The 16,793-nt window shown below is 42.2% G+C and overlaps 3 protein-coding genes across 14 annotated transcripts in view; 2 read left to right on the top strand and 1 right to left on the bottom strand.

Annotated features, from left to right (window-relative positions):
* Nucleotides 1-1,226: 1,226 nt before the first annotated feature.
* Nucleotides 1,227-2,054, bottom strand: tmem126a (transmembrane protein 126A). Its single transcript, XM_028416286.1, has one exon. The coding sequence runs from the start codon at nucleotides 1,934-1,936 to the stop codon at nucleotides 1,322-1,324; it is 615 nt and encodes a 204-aa protein (XP_028272087.1). The 5' UTR covers nucleotides 1,937-2,054; the 3' UTR covers nucleotides 1,227-1,321.
* Nucleotides 2,055-2,397: 343 nt separating this feature from the next.
* Nucleotides 2,398-9,166, top strand: clk4b (CDC-like kinase 4b). 3 transcript variants are annotated; one of them, XM_028416282.1, is made up of 13 exons: nucleotides 2,398-2,549; nucleotides 3,786-3,946; nucleotides 5,399-5,657; nucleotides 6,293-6,395; nucleotides 6,699-6,765; nucleotides 6,874-6,990; nucleotides 7,080-7,246; nucleotides 7,337-7,431; nucleotides 7,522-7,651; nucleotides 7,737-7,819; nucleotides 7,909-7,988; nucleotides 8,079-8,169; nucleotides 8,494-9,166. In XM_028416282.1, the coding sequence occupies exons 2-13, from the start codon at nucleotides 3,786-3,788 to the stop codon at nucleotides 8,680-8,682; spliced, it is 1,542 nt and encodes a 513-aa protein (XP_028272083.1). In that variant the 5' UTR covers nucleotides 2,398-2,549; the 3' UTR covers nucleotides 8,683-9,166. The 3 variants fall into 3 exon arrangements, with proteins under 3 accessions (XP_028272083.1, XP_028272084.1, XP_028272085.1); XM_028416283.1 differs by having other exon boundaries at nucleotides 2,417-2,570; XM_028416284.1 differs by lacking the exons at nucleotides 2,398-2,549; nucleotides 3,786-3,946; nucleotides 6,293-6,395 and having other exon boundaries at nucleotides 5,525-5,657.
* Nucleotides 9,167-9,903: 737 nt separating this feature from the next.
* col23a1b (collagen type XXIII alpha 1 chain b) overlaps nucleotides 9,904-16,793 on the top strand; it is a 103,781-nt gene continuing 96,891 nt past the window's right edge. For all 10 annotated transcript variants that reach the window (XM_028415586.1, XM_028415585.1, XM_028415590.1 and 7 more), the window contains exons 1-2: nucleotides 9,904-10,522; nucleotides 11,037-11,106. In XM_028415586.1, coding sequence (XP_028271387.1) covers nucleotides 10,229-10,522; nucleotides 11,037-11,106 — 364 coding nt within the window. In that variant the 5' untranslated portion in view covers nucleotides 9,904-10,228. The remainder of the gene's footprint in view (nucleotides 10,523-11,036; nucleotides 11,107-16,793) is intronic.

The following is a 16,793-nucleotide window of genomic DNA, read 5'->3' as shown; positions in this document are numbered from 1 at the left end:
TTTTATTTATTGTATATTTGGGGCAATGTGTCGGGTGGGGGAATACGAACTGTTTAAAAAAAAGTGTTTACTCCTTTTAAATGTATTGTGCCATTAATGCAAGAAAACTACAGTAATAGTCAGCCGGGCCAGGTGTGGATTGTGTACAGGTGACATTAACCCTTCATCTTTCTGCTCTTCAGGAAGTTTTCTCTGACTGACGTTCAGTTGTTTGATATATTTATGGAAATTTCTGTGCTGACAGATGTATAGTTTTTATTGTAGCTTTCCTTTACAGAATATGAAGTCCAGCGGCATGCTACAACGACGGGTGTTTTTAAAGGGGCATTAACGTATCCACCTTGTAAAGACTGCAACATAAACCCTGTAGTGAGAAGGCATTTTGTGGAAGGACAGCGGTGAACTGGGGACTTCTGTCTGTCTTGCTATCAAGTAAAGAGGGAAACTTGTGCCATATGATTCACTTGGTTGTCATGACAATTCAGGTTCCTTTGACTTGAAATGTGTTGTTTAATTGTTTTGTGGGATTGTCACTGAGCTTTGTTTTTAGTTCAGGAGCCATATTTTAAGGCGAGGAGTGTTAGGGGGAAGGGAGCGGGAACTGTGTAATTATAAGCTTTTAAAAACAGTCTTATTCAGTTTGCTATTGATTGATGTCAGTGTTTTCTCTTACGAAGCCCCTTTCCCCTCACTATAACAGACTGACCGTAGTTCTCCCCTTCTCATTTGTGAACTTGATTTTACCCCAGATAAGATCGCAGGCAGCCAGAGATGTGATGCAAAATCTGCCATTTAAGGTTGAAGACATGTTTTAATAAAACCCCGCCTCTGCTGAACATGTGTTTTCAATGACAATCGCCATCAGTTCTGCTCCTTTTAACAGTTTTATTGAACTGCCATCTTTTTTTTTTGCTTACACACAGTTAAAGGAGCAGAATGTGTTCAGTTTCCTTTCATCGTATTGAGGCCATGCAGACGCACCTTTGGCTTTAACATCCCTGCAGAAATCTGTGACTGGTTCCTAAAAAGCCTTTAATAAAAGAAAATCATGCTCAGTTGACAGTCTGTGGTTGATTTTGTGCTTGGTGTGTTTAATTTATTGCCCATTTTAGGGTTGTTCTGTCACTTTGGTCATACTTTATTGTTTTTTTAGTCAGTCAAAGTGCAAGTGAACCCCTCAACTGTTTAATTAATTTTAACCTCTACACACAAGACAATCTCTGACAGATGGTTCCCAGTTAATTTTATTTCCAACACTTATATATTACACGTGATTCAGATTGAAATTAATACAAAAGATTGAGTTTATCTTCAGATCACTTCAGTCTTTCAGCTCTTCCCCCGGGCTAAATGTGATCTGGTTCAGTTTGGCGTATGTTTCAAAGTGCCTGGAGCCCATGTAGGTGCCGAACACGGCCTGGAGCAACAAAACCGCCCTCATTCTCCTCAGCACTGGTCTGGAGATGTCAACACTGTAACGGAGCATGGTGCCTTTCTCGGGCAAAAGCGCTGTGGAGTACCTTGTTGCAAGGCCAATATTCATAGGTAAGGCCAGCAGAATGGGGTACAGCCATCCACCCACCACGCCAACAAGAGCACCTCTCAGCAGGGAGCAGGTAGGACAGTTGAGGTCACCGGAGAGGAGGGGTTGGGACACCACAGCGCTGTACAGGGCGGTTGTTGTCAAGAAAGGTAGCACGAACATCGGCAGGTTGGAGACGATGCGCGCCTGTGTGACATTCAGGGTTCTGCGGTACAGACTGTTCGATAACAGTCCGGCAAGTCCGGCGTTTCCACCCAGATACAAAGGTCCATAGAGGAAATGCTTCTGTTCAATATCAGGCAGCTTCTCGAAATTGCTGCTCAGCATTTCTGCAATCACTGCCTTCGTGAGCGCACCCCTGGACACGCTCGTCTTCTGGATGTTTTCTGACATCTTCTCAATTTATGTTAAACGAAAAGTTTATCGGAAATCCTTTGGATGGTTCAGTTTTCACATTTAGGTAAGGTTGCTCTCGGGACGGAGATAGGGCGCAGACATGTCTTACCCACAATACAACGCGCGCATGCGGTTAGGAGGTTTTTTTGTCCCTGAGCTGGACCTGTCAGGCATCGCGCCAACATGTCCATATGAAGGGGAATTAACAGCTTTTAGGTAGAAATGTAACGAATATTTCGATACGACATAAAAGCAAAAATTTAAATCAATAACATGAATAATTACTGAAAAACTATTGGTGAGTGTCTTCTCTGTTTCTGTTTTTTTTAAGACAAACAACCTACAACAATATTGAAAAAAGGAAAAGGTGAGGCAAATTCAAAACAATACAGAAAAATAGAAATTGGATTGATGCCTGGAAGACTAAATTCAGGACACAAATAATCATGCATCTTCCGTGTGGGCGTCGTTATTGTGGTGTTGCGTCATGGAATATGTGTAAGAAAGTTCTGGAGGAAGGTCGCCATCTTTGAAGACGACGAGTTGGAGGCATTTCTCGAGATTCTTTGGGCATAACTTTTACACAGTCGCTAAATCTTCACATTCGCAGGTGATAACCCATTCGATTACGGTAGGGCTGGTGTTTGCATTGTAGCAAGTCATCAGTTTACCAGTGTCTGTGTGTTTTACTGTTGGCTAACGTTAGCCAGTTAGCTTTTCTGAAATTCGACGTCCAGCCAACATGGCAGGCCTTTCTTTTCTCTTAGCCGTCGCTAGTTAGAATAACAGGTTTTTGTTAATATAGGTGTGGAGGCCGTTACAGCCATAGTCATATCTGCCAATTTGATTTCTAAGGTAATAATCTAAACAAACTACAGACGGAACGTTGTAGGAGCTTATAAGCCGTTTCATGTTTCAGCTTTAAGAGGAGACAAACGACAAGCTAACGATAGCGGACACCTGCTATCTGCTGCTTTTATTTATCTCGTAACAGTGTTTCGGCCATAGAATGAAACTCAAAACATAGTTCTATACATTTTGTTGATAACCATCACAGCATGGCGTGGAACATTGAGCTTAAGTTGCATCTTGGTTTGTAACGCCATCAAGTAATTACAGCATTGCTGTGTATGTACGAAAGTAGACAACGTTACGCAGTGATGATGTAAGTAAGGCCTTTCTGCCATCTGGCCGTTGTTCTGATATTTCATCATTAGGGTGATAAATTAACGTCTTTATATTTTAAAGACAAAACTTCGGTTTTTAAAAGCTTAGTTATACATAACTAAGCTTGCAGGTTGATTTGCACAGACATACATTTAAATGTGAAATTGTCCGGTTTGTTTGTAATGGTTTTTCTGCTACATTATGAGTGAAAACGCACTAGTCTGTGACATATTCCATTCTTTTGAAGCAGTGTAATCAATAAATATTTCAAGCATGGCTGGTTTGTGCCTAATCACTACTTACCAGCTTAACCTGTTAGAATAAAGTAGTTAACTTGACTGATGATTTGTCAGTATAATTTTAGAACAATGTGGCAATTTAGAGTCAAAAACATGTAGGTGCAATTGTCATCAATTAATTGTCCAATTAATCGTCAAATTAATCGTTATCGGCTAAATGCCACAACTAATTGTGATTAATTTTGTTACCAATATTGCCCAACCCTACCCTACATGTGATGCATCATATTAACTCGTTTGTAATGGGGGAGGGGTGCGTTTAGAAGGCCATTTGTTATTCTACATGGATACAATAACAGAGCAGCTCTTTAAAAAAAGAACTGAATTTAATGCATGTCTGATGCCTATTAATATTCTTATTTGTTTCTTTTGTCTTACAGATGCGACACTCAAAGCGAATGCGCTCCCCGTGTGTTTGGCTTGACGAGTATAGTTGGGAAGAAAGAATGGAGTGTCGCAAGCGGAAGAAACGGGATTCGCACAGCAGCGAAAGAGAAAATAAATCAAGGAAATCTCACCAACATCACAAAACGAATGAAGGGTAAATACCAGTATTTAGCATGTAAAGTACTCACATTTCCTATGGTTTTTGGTGTCTAAAGTTTTCCTAAGATTACAAAAAATGAATATAGAGCAGTTGTAAGCAAGATTTGAAATCATTATGGCTGTTTTTGGGGGAGAAGAGGTTGTTTACCTTTGAAATCAGTAGATAGGCCTTTATGGTGTAATGAAGGTGTAATTGGCTGATAGGCCAATAATACTTGTACTCATTTTAGCTTGTGTAATAACAGTGTCCTTAAATTGGGGAGCAGCTACTTTCAATGAGGGTTGATGAGGAAGAAGATGTATGGGCAGTAGCTGTAGTAAGGTTTCATTAAACAAAGGTTCTTTTGTTTATTGCATGCATGGGTAGTTTTTATCGCATCAGCATTTTTGCCATCAGCTCATGTAAATCACTACCCAAAATCCATTTTTTTAGATTTTGTATCTGAAGCCACACTTTGCCCATTGTATCATTTAGGCATTGTGCAAACATGTAGCAAAAAAAAGAGGAAAAAGAACTTTTCATAATAATTTAATCTGTTTATTGATATGCATGCCTAATACTGCTGATGATTAGTACCTTGTTGCTGTGCTGTTTATCATGTGAACTTTGGTGCACTGTGACTGTGATGTGTTTTGCATTTCCATCTTTCGGTGAGCATGTATGATGTTCAATGGGGTTACATTAGGTGTTTCCAGATCTACTCTAATTTTAATTCTGTAGGGAGGCAGACTTCTTCCTGGAAGACATCTAACACCACCAAGTTCCCAAGGCCCATGAGGTTTCTTGGTCTTTTTTAGACACTAAAGTGCAAAGATAACCTGTCGGGAGGGAGTTTGCAGCAAGTGATTAGAAAGAAGTAAATAACAGGACTTTTAAGAGGTAGCTGTATGTAAGTTAGGCCAGTTTCCCCCCCATATTGACAGAAATTGTGTTAAAGTTGGTATGCCAGACATTAATGGCATACCAACTTACCAAGGTTTAGAATCACAGTCTGTATTTGCACTCAGATTCTGTAAAAGGTTTGCAGCTACCTTTAATGCCTCACACTTGACCTCTGCCGTGTAGCTCTATGTCAAAGTGAATTATAAGAACGTGCACAAGAGTGCCAAGAAGACAGCTGCATAAATGTTAAAATTGCCCAAATGTATTGCATTACATGTTTGCTTTTGTGTCCTCATAAAAGTGCTATTTGCAATAGGATACATTAATAAAAGTGCTGCCTCTTATTGAACAGGATGCTAGGTGTTTGGTGGCTATATATCAGTTTGTTTCTAATAACAGATGTTACATAAAAGTCTCAGAGATAGGGTGTCAGGTAATAGGTGGTCCATTGGCACCATCACATCCAGTCTTCATTTGAGAGCGTGTCCTGTTCAACCTGACCTGCCTTTTAAATGTTGATTTCTAGTGTTTGACCTGTGTATCTGTCTTTTTGTTTGTCTGCAGGCATTATCTGGAGACTCGCAGTCTAAACCAGAGGCTGGACTCTCGGGACGGGTACACCCAAGACTACATGACCTGTAACAACGACAGTTATGAACGCAGCTGCAAGGACAGAGACCTTGACTGGCACCACTACAGCAAGTCATCTGGCCGTAGTGGCCGTAGCGGGCGCAGTGGCCGCAGTGGGCGCAGCAGGCGAAGCAGCCACAGACACAGAGATAGAAGGCGCAGACGCAGCCACTCTCGTCACAGGTCTTCCTCGGTATGGGAACCTTCTTCTCTCCTTTCTGTCCCCCTTCCCTGTCTTTACCCTCAAATCGAATGGGTCAATATCACTGGTCTTTAGGCAATTCTTATCACCCATCTCTGTCTTTCTCTCTGTGAGTCCTCCTCACTGTTGAGCATGACTTCCAGTAATGTCAAGTGGGGGACTTGGGGCACAGGAATATAAGAATTGTGTGTGATTAATAGATTTACAAGAGAAAAGTGGGCCAATAAATGTGTTGAGATCTTAGTGGGTTTTTGGAAAGTGATGGTAAAGAATTAGTGTATTGAGTAAAAACAGCTACACGTAGAAAGACTATGTTCAATCAAATTCATTTTTTTTCTGTACTACTCTGAGAAAGTCTCTCATCTGAAAATCTTGTTGCCATGTTTTTCTTCTGTAACACACACTATGTGGTGGCTGCCGCCCAATTTCTCTGACGGGGCTGAATTTGAATTTGATGCTCCGTCCATTCGCCTGGCGGTGTTACTGAACGGGCTGAATCTATCCACCCCTACACCTCCCCCCCCTTGGCCTGGTTGATTGAATGACGATGTCGCATTGTGGTGGCCGGGTGCTGGCTGACTGATGGGTTATTGATGTGGTGGCGGATTGCGGCCGTTCCGGTGCAGAGGAGGAGCCATCACCGCAGGAGCAGGAAAAGATCCAGGAGTGTTGAGGATGATGACGAGGGTCACCTCATCTATCACAATGGAGACATGCTGAGAGCGAGATGTATAGAATATATCCCTTTTTTTTCTACTGTTGTTCACACTTTGTCTCTCTCACTCTCTTGTTGTCTGGTTTTATTTTCAAACATTAATTATAGAGGCTGAAGTATTTGGGCCAGTAGATTTAAATTTTTTGGTTAGATATTCTTCTCAGTGTTACATTTTAGAAGTTGAATGCCAGTGTTCAGAAGCCTGTTTGAGTAGTGTAGCTAAACGGCAATGCAAAATCAGGCAGTAAAGCAACAAAAAGGCAGTGTTTCACGGTGTCAGTGCTGGGTGTCTAACTTACACTTTCTATTTTCTATAGATGAGATTGTGTGTACTCTAGGAGAAGGTGCCTTTGGAAAGGTTGTTGAATGCCTCGATCACTCAAAGTGAGTACTAATAAGAAAATGCTCTTTCGTCATCAAATCTGTTTTTTCCAACATTTTGAGTTCTCCCTTGTGGTTTTTTGATTGCAATATGTTCTTCTTTTTTTGTAGTGATGGGGCTCGAGTGGCTTTGAAGATTATTAAAAACATAGACCGCTACCGAGAGGCAGCAATGTCTGAGGTAGAGGTGCTTGAAAGGTTAAAGTCCCTCGACTCTGATAGGAGATAGTAAGTAACTGTATATTTCACACTCTCTTGTAAAACAATGTGTTGTCGGATGAGCTAATTTTATGCCACCTTCTTTCAACCCCTTAAAGTTCATGTGTGCATATACTGGACTGGTTTGACTACCACGGTCACATATGTATTGCCTTTGAGCTGCTTGGCCTCAGCACCTATGATTTCCTCAAAGAAAACAACTTTCAGCCTTTCCCCATTGAACACATCAGGCGCATGGCCTACCAGATCATTCGAGCTGTGAAATGTAAGTTGTGTAAACATTTTGTGTTGGGAAAATACAGCGTGTTTAAAGAAGCCCAGCTTCATATTGACTATGTGCCGTCTTGTTTTTCAGTTCTGCATAAAAACAAGCTGACTCACACAGATTTGAAGCCTGAGAATATTCTCTTCATTGATTCAGACTATGATATGGAGTACAATCGTGAAATGGTAAGCACCCTAACAGAACAATGCATGTTAAAAAGGTTTATTGTATTTTAAACAGAAGCTGTGAACTTATTTTTTTGTTTTTGCCTTTAGAAACGAGATGAACGAACATTAAGGAACCCAGATGTGAAAATTGTAGACTTTGGTAATGCAACGTATGATCATGAGCACCACACTTCTGTGGTGTCCACACGACACTACCGTGCTCCGGAAGTTATTTTAGGTAAGCAGCTGTTTTTAAACCTCTGTCCTAAAGTTTAGAATAATCTCTGTGTGTGATTTATTTAGTTCTATGCAATGTGTTTCAGATTTGGGCTGGAACCATTCCTGTGATGTCTGGAGTATTGGCTGTATACTCATCGAGTACTACCTTGGATCTACTCTTTTCCAGGTAGGTGGCAGTAGAGAGCATAATGTAATAAATATGTCAGCCTTTTACCATAGTGCTTTATAAATCAACCTTAATGCTCTTTTATTCAGACGCATGACAGTAAAGAGCATCTTGCTATGATGGAGAGAGTCTTGGGCCCAATCCCTACACACCTCCTGGAGAAAACGAAGTAAGGCTCCATTGTTAAACTATTTAATCTTGTGAAAATATTCTCAAGTCTTTCATATGTAATTAACGATTGCATTTTGATGAAACATAGAAAACGGCGATATGTGCATCGGAACAAGCTGGACTGGGATGTACACAGCTCATCTGGGAGATATGTCAGGAAACACTGTAAACCCCTCAAGGTAAGAGAAATAAATAGTACAGGAGACACTTAAAGACAGTGTGAGGTAGAGAGTTACTGTGCTACCAACAATAGGATCTTTTTGACCAAATGGCTCCGGGAACTCCCTGAGCCATTTGGGAACTTCCACCAAAAATCACATATTGAAGGGCTGTCTGCACTTGAAGTGCCAAGGCAGATAAGTCTGATATATTAAAATTCTGTGTCCAACCTGCTGCTTGGATCTTTGCTGTTTTGTTATCACACCACATAGTGTTCATTGTAGAAGCTCACAAACATTAGACCCACCAGATGTATTATATTCTGCTTCCTGTTCTTCCAACAGCATTACTTGGTGTCAAAGAGTGAAGACCACCAGCAGCTTTTTGACTTGATTCAGAAGATGATGGAGTATGACCCAGCTAAGCGCCTCAGTCTGGAGCAGGCCCTGTGGCATCCTTTCTTTTCTTGTTTCCACAAGAGCAGCTGCAACAGTAAAAGCAGCAGACGTAGCAGCAGCAGTAAAACAGACTGAAATCCAAACCTGTAAACCTCTGACCTGTATGTTTGGTCAGTTCCTGGTTGTCACTTGACATTTATCATAGTGCACCATTCTCTACTTCCTGACTCTCCAGGAGAAGTGTACTTTGACTGTATCAGTCCACTGCCCTGTTTAGTCTCACCAAGTGTTGCTTTTACACCTGTGGCATGCTTGGATGTAAAGAGTCTGTCTATTTATTTGCTGGTATAATTTAAATTGTAGATCATGGTCATATTGTTTCTTCTTTTTTCTATATGCAGTCATTTTTGGTGTTCTAGTCCATTCTAGACCATGAAATGTAACAGGCTGAGACGTTCTTAATCATGCGTCAAGTGTCACCAGTAATTTATTCAACTGTGTAGGTGTGTGGGCAGAAAATGTTTGTACATAGTTTGTATGGTTGGATGTTTTTTTTTTTTCATTTGATGGTTATAACTTTTGCAGAATCAAACATTTTCAATAAACATGACAAAGGTCACATCTGTGTTTTCCTATGGTGGTATGAGATATGTGCCAACATTAGATGCAGTGTCTTCATCAGTCCGCATGGTGGCAGTAAACCGCCTTTATACTTTACGACTGAGCATCACACCAATGTGGAAGCTTGTAAGAGCATGAACCTCGGTTTAAAATGTGAAGCAGCAATTTTAAGGAACCTTCTCCTGCAATACTGTTTTCCTGATATATATATCTATAGATATAGATATTGACCAGGTAAATGAAAATCAAAAACGTGTGATCATTTAGGGAATCTTCCAAATAAATATGCAGGATAAAGTATTTTTAAAAAAAACACTTCAGAATGTAGTGCAGCGGCATTGTTGATCTTATTTATGACATAGTCTATAATTGTTTTGCTTTGTGTAAGGTGAGCTGGACTCTGCAGTTTTCAACAATCTATATGAACAATGTTGCCTTAATGTAACGATAGTAAATACTGTTAGAAGTGCGCATGTATTTAGGTATCATAAATACATATCAGTGCGCAAAGTTCATGTGAGACCAGCAGGTAGTGTTGTTCTTATCATTTTCGGCTGATTAGTGGATTACCAAAAAGGTTCTCCTAAAACAATACCGCAGTGAAGTGGGGCTCCCTCACTGTTATCAAACCTAAATCAGTCTAACTCACAGCTGTCAATCTACTTCCCACGTGGTCAGCAGGGCGGGCGCATCTCAACCAGTTGATGGTGCAACTTTTAGGAAGGCAAACAACAGGATACTTTGGTAGTTGTACTTGCACATCCGTGTAAGATACTCCCCGACAGGAAACAACAACCTGCGAGTCAGGAGGCGCCTCTTCTTTGGTTGGCATCCAGATTGCTCCCATCTGCCTGGCGTAAACCCGGTGCGCGCTGCCGCCTCTTACCAAGACTAATTTAAGACAGCGCTTTGGAACCGTGTGCCGTCTGAGTTGTGGCTCTGTGCTGTGAATGAACTCGGTGTGCTGCTTAGATATTCCACGGAGCGTTTGTTTCAGAAACACGGCAACAAACGTGGTTCGTTTCTTTTCTCCGAGAGGACGCTGAAGCCGGATCGCAGCATGGATACAGCCAGCGACTCCAGCGCAGAGAGTAAGCCGGTGTGTCAGTGTGCCCCCAAGTCTGTGGTCCAGCGGTGGCTGCCAGGTTTTCCCATCGTTCTGTGCCTGCTGATGTCCCTGAGCTCCATCAGCGTGTGTCTCCTGATGAGCTTTAAGACCTACCACCTGGAGAACCGGCTGCAGATGGAGATGGACAAAGCGTCCATCTTCCAGCCCTCACACAGAGCTTTTCTAAACGGGGATGGGACCCTAATATCAGAGCTGAGCACCCCCATAGGGAAGCTTATCGATGAGGTACATATGTTGTGGATAATGTTGCAACATGTATTGTGTTTACCATTGTTTGTGCGTAAACGATGCGCAATAAGAGCGGAGTATTTTTGTAAATGCGCAGATTTGACAGTTTTGTTTAATTATTCCCACTAAAATCACGTCACGTTCAATACACGACCTGAGTGATCAAACGTGCAAGCAGCTGGCCAATTAGTTTGCGGTTACAGCTCTTTATGGGGTGACATAACCGCTGATGATAGACCCCAAGCTTTCTTTTACTTTTACTCATTACATGAATTTAAGTACGAGCTGGATGGAAAGGGAGCGTCATTATGACCTGATCATTGTTAGTGATAATTACTGAGACTATTTAAATAACATCACACCATATTAATGAGTTTGTTCCCAGTTATCTTGATTAAAAACAAACTGAAGGCAAACAAAATAAAAGCTTTATTACTTCAACAGTTTTTCAGTGAGAATGAGTTGCAGAAATATTTTTCTTATGTTGGAATTGCTCTTTGTGCGTTTGCAGAAAGTTGGGGCTCTGTTGCCGAAGGTTCGCACAGCAAGGGATGTTGGCCAGGAGTGCTCCTGTCCTCCAGGTACCTGTCTCTCTTCTTTACTAGGTCACTTTCCATACAAACAGACACTAAAAGTCAGTAATCTGTCTCAGGTGAAAGTTAATGACAGGAAGGCTGACTGTCTGTCTGCTGCTTTTGGCTTGTGTATTTGTGTGTGTGTGTGTGTGTGTTCTTTTTCTGCGTGGAGAAATACTCCCCATAAGCCTGCACAGGGCCCATACTGTGACAGCAGAGCTCGACACTGAGCAGATCAGAGGGGCAGGGGGCATCCAGCCTGCAGCCCTGCAGGGTGTCAGCAGGGGGATGCTTACTTTAATAGATGGAGCAGCCGTGTGCCAAGACTGGCCGCGTTTGGCTTGCGGTGTTCATTTCAGGGGCTGTGATAGTTCCTGGAGTGGAGAACAGTGTGTGATCCACATCATGTTACACACAATGTGGCTTTGAATTAAAGCTAGATGGCATTCCTTTGATTTCAACATAGTGTGATGTGCATGCTGGGAGGTCTTCATAGATTTTGTGGACGTATGAGTGAGCTGATCAGCTCTGTATTCATATCTCTCACTGTTAGATCTATTGACCTTTTGCTGGAAGTAACAGAATGTGTGTTTGTGTCTTATTGAAGCATTCATAGCATTCCTGTTTGGGGGGGAAAAAGAAACCCTAGAGGAACCTTGCCTTTGTTTTTGCTTGTACACTTCACTTACCCCTGATTTTCTTAAAGGTAGAAGGTACATTTTCTAAGATGCTTATCTGCAAATATGGGGAATTTCTCTCCCCGGCTCTTCTTACGTTCTTTCCTCTCTCTTATGTCTCTGGGTGTGAATAGCCCTGCAACAACAAGAACAGGTGAAAGCATTCACAAGTGGAATTTCTGGCCTGCTTTCAACACATTCTGTTTTCCAGTCTGAGGTCTGCGCTGCCAAGGTGGCTCTCTGGTTTTGTCTGGTGGGTCTCTGGCATAGCTGGTGCCTGTTATAGGTGAATGATTCAGCACAGCCAAAGTCACTTATGCTGTTGAACCCTGTTGTAGCTTATTGCTTGTATCAGTCAGTGCATTGCAGGAGAAATGTATTCTTTGTTAAAGAAAAAAAAATGCTGCCTGATAGCACGCATGGCTTCTAGTGTAATTACTTCATTCGATCATATTGTGTCAGATGTTTTCTTGACAGTTTCACTGAAATTGTGTCTGATCAAGTGGTTTTGGCTCTGAAATACAATCCCCTTCACTCAGTCTATTTAAAGTCTTCTCCCTCTAGATGTGGTGTTTTTGTTTTTGGTGAAACAAAAGGCGATTTTGTTTATTGAGGCTTTGATGCAACAGAATGCATGTGGACATTTTTTTTTCACGACTCAGCAATTAGATTGCTCAATGCAGACTTGTTAACATGTCCTCATAAAATGTGTTTATTTCAAAAGAGGGGTAATCAACAGAATTTTTTTTTTTTTATTGGCAAGTATGTGCATGAGGTGTAATGTTTCAGTTGATTTATCTCACTCCGTGTGAGCAGCTCGTCGGTGTCCTTGCGAGAGTTTACAGTTCATATCATGGTCCCATGATGCTGCGTGTCTCTCCCTGAGCCTTTGAGGGGCCGACAGAGGCACCTCTTTCTCAACACGACACTGTAAGAAGAGACCCTCCTCTCCCTTCAGTACCCACTCTCACCAACTGAAACTTGAATCTCTCACCACCAGGATCACAGGCCAAGGTATTTCTGTGTGTGTTTGTATGTGTGTGTGTGAGAGAGAGAGAGACACACACACCACAACATAGCATGAGTGGCATTTCTGCCATTAAAGCTAGGCCCTCCTCATCAGGGTGCTCACCTTTCAGCATGCACCAGAACAGAGGCCCAACAGGGGGCAGCACTAACGCAGCAGCACTGTAAATGATGATGTTGAATTTGTCAGTGACACTTATGACTGCGGAAATATGTAAGTGTTCTTGACAGCAAAGCCCCATGGGTCAGTCACCGCTGGAGTAGCAGAGAGCGGGCTCTGACTGGAGGAACATTTACCTCTGCTGTGTCCTCACTGGAAGCCCCATTATGACTCTTTAATGCTCACAGATACCATACAGCCAGCAGTTGTTAAGTCTTAGGCAAACTGTCACAGAGCACAACTGTGCTTACAAGCTTCAGGTGTTTGCAATTAACACCCGCCTGTTCCCTCAACACACACACACGTATGCAGACATTCATATATATACAAAGGCATTCATTACTTACACATGAACAAAACACCTTTATGATGCCTTGAAGAATTAGAATCATATGTGGGGCTGCATATGTCCTGTTTGTGTGTGTGTGTGTGTGCTGCATTGTCATCTCTGTAATTTGCAATTAAAGGTTGTTTCCCAGGTCTGATACCAGCTCAGGGGGGCACAAAGTCCTGCCCACATGTTAGCACAGTCTGCCAGACAGAGCCAGCTATTATTATTACTCAGTCAGCAGTCACTGATAGCTGTGCAGCAGCAGTGCACGTTTAAAACAATAAAATAAAATAAAAAAAGTGCAGCCACCACTGATCCTGTGGACCGGGGGATTTTTATATTGTAAGACATAAAGGTTTAGTCACACTTCTTTTTGTGACTGTAAACTGAATCCCATGAGTAGTTTGGACTGTTGGCACAAAACAACCGCTCGCTGATAATAACATTATTGATTCAAGGGAAGCAGCTGCATTTTGTGGGTAAACATTTGTTTAAGTTAAAATCAGTCCTCCATGTCCTTGGTTTGGACGTCTTGTTATAGATGTGGGCTCCTTGTGTGTGTGTGTGTGTGTGTGTGTGTGTTTAGGCGGTGTGACTTTGTTGTTAGTGTATACGAGGCCAAGAGGTCAGACCCCTGACTGTGCGGTCAGATCAGTTTTCATCAGATAAGAGCTCATTAACACACCAAATGGGAACACAGGCCCCCCAATATTTGCATGTTTGTGTGCCTTTATATAATGGAGAGAGCATGCTCACAGCAGGGTTCCCTGATGCCTTTAACATTTACACATACCGACAGAAATACAGAAACATTTTTGTATTTATTACATCTCCAAAGTCTCATATATGTATACACAGCATACAGTGCTGTACATCTCAGCAGTGGTGACCCGCCTGGGATTCTGCCTCTCACTAAAAGAAGCAGAGGGGAGGCAGCGCTCGCTCTCTCTGCCCAGCATCCTGCTCTCCCACCTGGAGGAGGGAATGGGGAAAGGCAGCTCTTGGGAGACCCACACTGGGGCCAGCAGTCCCACCACGACCTGCATTTTGGTTTTAATGCTGTAATAAATCAGACAGGAAGCTTGTAGCTACCAATACAATGCTGCCGCCACAGGAAGAATACTTATAAGATCCATTAATGACCATTGTAAAACCATAAATGCAGGGAATCTGTTTTCAGACATGGTCTTGTTTTAGATTTGTTCCACTACAGCTAAAGGGCTGCAGCAACATAAAAATGCCATACCATAGCATATAACCAGCTCTGTGTGCACACGTTTGAGTGTCTGTTTGTGCGCATGTGTTTGCATTGATGTCTGCAGGCACATGTTTTATTGTCTCATGGTTCCTGCATTGCTCTAAATTCAAGGTCTATGAAGTCAGTTGTGAAGCGGGTATCCTGTGGTGGAAGATCCAGGTGGCTTATTACTTTGTGCTGTTGGGGGGGCTGAGATTTAGTGTAAATATACCATTTTTGAAATACTTTCTATCCTCCTGCAAAGAGTCAAGTGTCTGTAGATCCTTGCATTTGTGATAGTGCCAGATCTCTAACAGTTGGTCTGCTGGATGTCTTGGTATTGTTTTCACTCCACACAATGGTACAAGTGCACAATATGCTTCTAGACTCGACACAATCACTCTCACACTGCAGCTTGAATGGACATCTTTAAGTGTCTTAAAGTTATTTTCATCTTTTAAGCTGATCAGTTATACTCCTCTGAGAAGAGGGACATAAAAATGAGTGACTCCACTTGATCTCTTGCTCTTATTTGGAAGATGATCTTGGAAGACTTGACTATTCTCAGTTTATTTATAAAAGAGAAAAGGGAATGCTGCCTCTTGCACAGAGCTGGAGATATTTAGTCTGGAGATTGCTGGGTCAGTATTGTTGAAGTTAGAGCGAGGCTGGGGTAATACATTTTGGACTCAAGCCGTGATTAGGGATGCATCAGTGATTCTTAGACGTATCAGTCGAGGAAGAGGAAGAGGAAGAGGAAGAGGAACTGTCAATTTTAGTCAAACAGATGTTTGGGAGTAATGCATGTAAAAAAACACTGTAACTTTGTGTCTAAAAAGATTCTTCTGCTCGTTGTTTTGTAGAGTAGGTGTCCGCTGTGTGTTCTCTGTGCTCTTGTTTCAACTGACTACTGATGCATTCCTGGTTTAAAGGGCCTGTGTGTAGGATTTAGGGGCTCTAGTAAGAGAAATGTTGTATAGTATTCACAATACTGATTTTTAGAATGGACAAATCAAACACTGGCTCTAGAGAGTGCCTTTAACGTTTTCATATTGGATTATCTGCTCCAGATGTGGAGGCGGAGCATGAGTCTAGCTGTAGTTGGTGGGGTGAACTGCAGCAGGTAGGCGGTGTGATGAAAACTCATCCACATACAGTTCTTATAATCAAATGCGTTTTCTTCAGCAAAAGCTTTAACTAGGCTAACGCTGCACAGCTGCGGCTAGCTCCAGGTGTCTACATGTATATTTGTATGCATGTGTCGGGGGGGAAGACCCTCTTGACCATTGGTTTGCACCCACACATACACACACTCTGCGCACACTACCCACCCACACAGAAACCACATCCAGACCCCCTCCCCACCGCTGTCTCTCATCAGCCTTCTTATTAAAGTTAGCTTTGTGAAACCACAGTGTTTAACAGCGGGGCCGACATTCTTCCTTTTTGAAAAACAAACAGCTGGACACAGGCCGTTCAGTCGGCAGCCCATGAGGGCCCACGAGGACCTCAGGAACACACAGAGGAGTGAAGGGCTTGGTGCCAGGTTCTGAAGCCCAAGATGTAGAGAACACACACACACACAACTCTCTGAGTAGACAGACTCATCCAGTGATCCGGATTCTCCCCAAACATGGCTGGATGCAGTTATCCATTGACATAATATCATACTGGCTAGAAACAGAGGTCCTTAAACACAGGATGTGATGTGAGGAAGTAACACAGAGTGTGTGTCATTTAAAGGTCATTTTTGCATCCATGTGTTCACATTTATCAGATTGCAGGTCATCACATCTTGGTGAGCAGTGGAAATAGTCTTTTCCAAAAAAAATAAAAAAGAGCCTGTTGAGCAACAGCTATGTAGGGGCATGTTTATATTTATGCTTTTCCATACAAGTCAGGGAGCAGAGGAAGTACTGAGGCAAAGTTTTCTAATGCTCTGCACAGCTTTTTATGGTGGTGCAATAAAGACGTATACTGCTCCGACGTAAACATGGATGTAATCAGGGTGTGTTATTACCACAGGTGGAAAGCAATGTTAGTATAGCACCACTTTCTTGAGGAATATTGCAACATGTTTGAAGCCGTTTGCCCGTATTAATCATTCACACGGCATCAAAGCAAAACCTGATTAGAGGAACGTCTGATTTTCTACTTTTCGTACAGCAATGCTTTTGTCTGATGTGCGTGATTTCCAAATTGTTTTCAGCAGACCAGCATGCATCAAAAACATTAAGTGGTGTGTTAAACCACAGGGATGTA

This window comes from Parambassis ranga, chromosome 10 (assembly GCF_900634625.1).
Source record: "Parambassis ranga chromosome 10, fParRan2.1, whole genome shotgun sequence".
NCBI classification, from domain to species: Eukaryota; Metazoa; Chordata; class Actinopteri; family Ambassidae; genus Parambassis; species Parambassis ranga.
Note: the sequence above shows the minus strand (reverse complement) of the source record. Positions and strands in the feature narration are given on the sequence as shown.

What these genes read in the sequence shown, in the direction of transcription:
- tmem126a (XM_028416286.1), bottom strand. Translation starts at nt 1,936, where the DNA reads ATGTCAGAAAACATCCAGAAGACGAGCGTGTCCAGGGGTGCGCTCACG.
- clk4b (XM_028416282.1), top strand. Translation starts at nt 3,786, where the DNA reads ATGCGACACTCAAAGCGAATGCGCTCCCCGTGTGTTTGGCTTGACGAG. An exon ending in GATCATTCGAGCTGTGAAAT is followed by an intron (nt 7,247 to 7,336) that starts GTAAGTTGTGTA and finishes CTTGTTTTTCAG; the next exon opens with TTCTGCATAAAAACAAGCTG. An exon ending in AACACTGTAAACCCCTCAAG is followed by an intron (nt 8,170 to 8,493) that starts GTAAGAGAAATA and finishes TTCTTCCAACAG; the next exon opens with CATTACTTGGTGTCAAAGAG.